Source organism: Fusarium odoratissimum (assembly GCF_000260195.1).
Source record: "Fusarium odoratissimum NRRL 54006 unplaced genomic scaffold supercont1.209, whole genome shotgun sequence".
Taxonomy (NCBI): domain Eukaryota; kingdom Fungi; phylum Ascomycota; class Sordariomycetes; order Hypocreales; family Nectriaceae; genus Fusarium; species Fusarium odoratissimum.
This window is the reverse complement of record NW_022158895.1, coordinates 1-2523: the sequence shown is the minus strand read 5'-3', so window position 1 is coordinate 2523 and position 2523 is coordinate 1. Positions and strand designations below refer to the sequence as shown.

Here is a 2523-nt window from a genome sequence, read left to right as displayed (position 1 = left end):
TAACCATTAAACAGTGTTGTTTATACTGCGCAGTAGTGCTGGGTGAAAATATATTTTTATGAAACTTCGTTGTTCATTATTGAGATGAGAGTTCTTGGGTTTATATCTCTAGATGATTTCATCTAGGACTTTGAACTTTAAATCTAGGACTTTCAGACGAACAGTCTGGATCCTGAAGATAAAGGGGATTCCCAGTTTTTCAACAACACGTCAGTATCCACATCCCAGCCGCCAGCGGATCGGACCACCTTAGTCACACGATCTCAACAGGATCTTACCTGTACCTGTCAATGGAGGTCAAAATCTCCTATAGCTGACGGGGCCAAGCAGAAAAGACGCCTGAGAGGGGTGTGCATGTTCTGTTCAACAACCTCCCAGCTCGCTCTTCTTTCATTCTGAGTCAGGGAGATGGGTTAGATGACATGAGAAATCAGCCTTCTCAATTGGCGTGACTGGGATGGCGGTAGGAGAAGTCATTGACCTCATGAAAGAGGCCCTTGTCATCCGGCACGGTTGGGGACTTTTGCGGCCGGATTCCAGCAAAAGGTTTAGCTGGAAAGCCGTCGCGATGAATACGAGGCAATAGTACGGCAGCTTGCAAAGTTTCCTGTGCCAAAAATCAAAACCTTCCTTTTTGGGGTCATCGTCTTAAACTGCTCATGTCTCCACAAGCAACAGGACAAATGCTCGAAGCTGGCTTCCCCAAAATCTATAAAGCTCACCTTCCTATCCCCTTTCAATACTGCCCAAGCTCAAGCCTCTGCTCATTCATACGGTTTACATCTACACTTTTCAAAATAGTCTCCCAGTCTACCAGCCTGTTACCATGGTCAACATCATTCTGAAACTCTGGCGGGAGCCGCCGCCTTTCTGGCCATTGCCAATGCATCGCCTGCCGAAGTCGTACGTTCTGATGAAAGCGATTCAATTCCACAGGAATTCATCGACGAAGTGCTTGCTTATTTCAAAGCTCATCCTGTAAATGGAACGTCCAAGCGAGACGTGGGAAACGCTCTCCATCAGCGAGTTCCAGCCGACCACGGCTGCGACCATGACAGTCATTGGTTCTGGCGTAGTTGTCTGAACGATGTAGGTCCGAGGCAATTCCAAGACCAGTGTCAGAATGAGCATGGAGATCCCTACGAGGTGGATGGAATTTGTCCAGAGTTGACGTACTGCTCTGAGGACATCAAACTGGAAAATGGGCACGAGATTCGCGACATAATTTGTGTACCAGCCACGCCGCCCAAAGAGGACAATATAGGAACCGATGGTCAATATGGCTATAGGACTGTCCAGGCAGTCAACCAGCCGGGAGTGACCGAGTTGGAAGAGTCCATTCGCCTGCAAGAAGATATCGCGGGCGCTAGTGCAGGCTTGTCAATAAATAAATCCAAATCAAATTGACCTTAGTTGGATTTGATTTGGATACGGACGACTCGATTTGAATTTGATTTGAATTCAATTGGGCACATTTGGATTTACTTGGATTTATTTGGATTCCTCAATGGCCCCACTTTTGTCCCACAATGAGATGCACCGCGCTGCTCCGACAATATCTGCTTGCAGCCGTCTTCTCGGAGGCGTGGCCATCTGCCATGCAAGACGAAATATCCGTTCCGGCTCAGAAGACATCACGGGAACTGAAAACAGGTCAATTGCCATTCGTGACAAGCGTGGATACTGCCGTCGTCGGAGAAGCTAGTACTGACGCAGCATCGTACATGTGGGTGATGGCAGCCTTTGTCTGGTGACACTCTTTGCAGAGTCAGAAACCGTGACCGGAACTGTCTTTCTCGATATCGTATCCATGCTCCCATACCCATCCTGTCCGCTGCCTTCCGCTGCCTTCCGCTGCCTTCTTCTTTGTTTAAGTTACTGGATAAATACCCTAGGAGGCGATGCCAATCGATGCCTTCGTACCCTAAGTGAGCTGTCGAAGAATGTCCACATTCGCTTCTGTATTGTCATCGGATCGATTGAAGCTAGTCGCTATATCGGGGTCGCTGTTGGCTGTAGAGCTTGTTGAAAACAGCGCAGCTGAGATGTCGGGATTCGTAGACGGAGCCATTGGGAGCGAGGGTGTGGGGGCAGGTGGCTTCGTCAGGCAACTCGAAACGCGACGGACGAGTTGGTACGGAGTGGGTCAACCTGGGGCTACAGTACCAGCAATGATTGGTCAGTGCTTCTATCCAAATGAATCCAGATATCCAAATAAATTCGGCTCCTGCAATTTGATTTGATTTAAGTTCATTTCGACTCGATTTGATTTGATTTGATTTGATTTGATTTGAAATTATTTGATTTCATTTATTTGTTGACCAGTCTGCTATCATAGCAGACTGGTATTACATAACTTCGCCCAATGGGTGGACTAATAACCACATAGGCATTGAATGGCTTGAAAGAGTTTATCTGCCCCAGACTATCCGCTCCGATGGACAAGGTCAATTTCATCAGGGCCTACGCCAAGGCTCGCCGAGTTGGAATGACTAAGAAGAACATACTGTCAGGCTGGAGGGT

The 2523-nt window shown here is 47.8% G+C and overlaps 2 protein-coding genes across 2 annotated transcripts; one reads left to right on the top strand and one right to left on the bottom strand.

Annotated features, from left to right (window-relative positions):
* Window positions 1–826: 826 nt before the first annotated feature.
* On the top strand, window positions 827–982 carry FOIG_16825 (uncharacterized protein; the record flags this gene model as incomplete). The annotated part of the gene is made up of 1 exon (XM_031218303.1): window positions 827–982. The coding sequence occupies one exon, from the start codon at window positions 827–829 to the stop codon at window positions 980–982; it is 156 nt and encodes a 51-aa protein (XP_031051984.1).
* A 786-nt stretch (window positions 983–1768) lies between these two features.
* On the bottom strand, window positions 1769–1864 carry FOIG_16824 (uncharacterized protein; the record flags this gene model as incomplete). The annotated part of the gene is made up of 1 exon (XM_031218302.1): window positions 1769–1864. A coding segment is annotated over one exon (96 nt), but the record flags the coding sequence as incomplete, so codon positions are not given.
* Window positions 1865–2523: the final 659 nt, after the last annotated feature.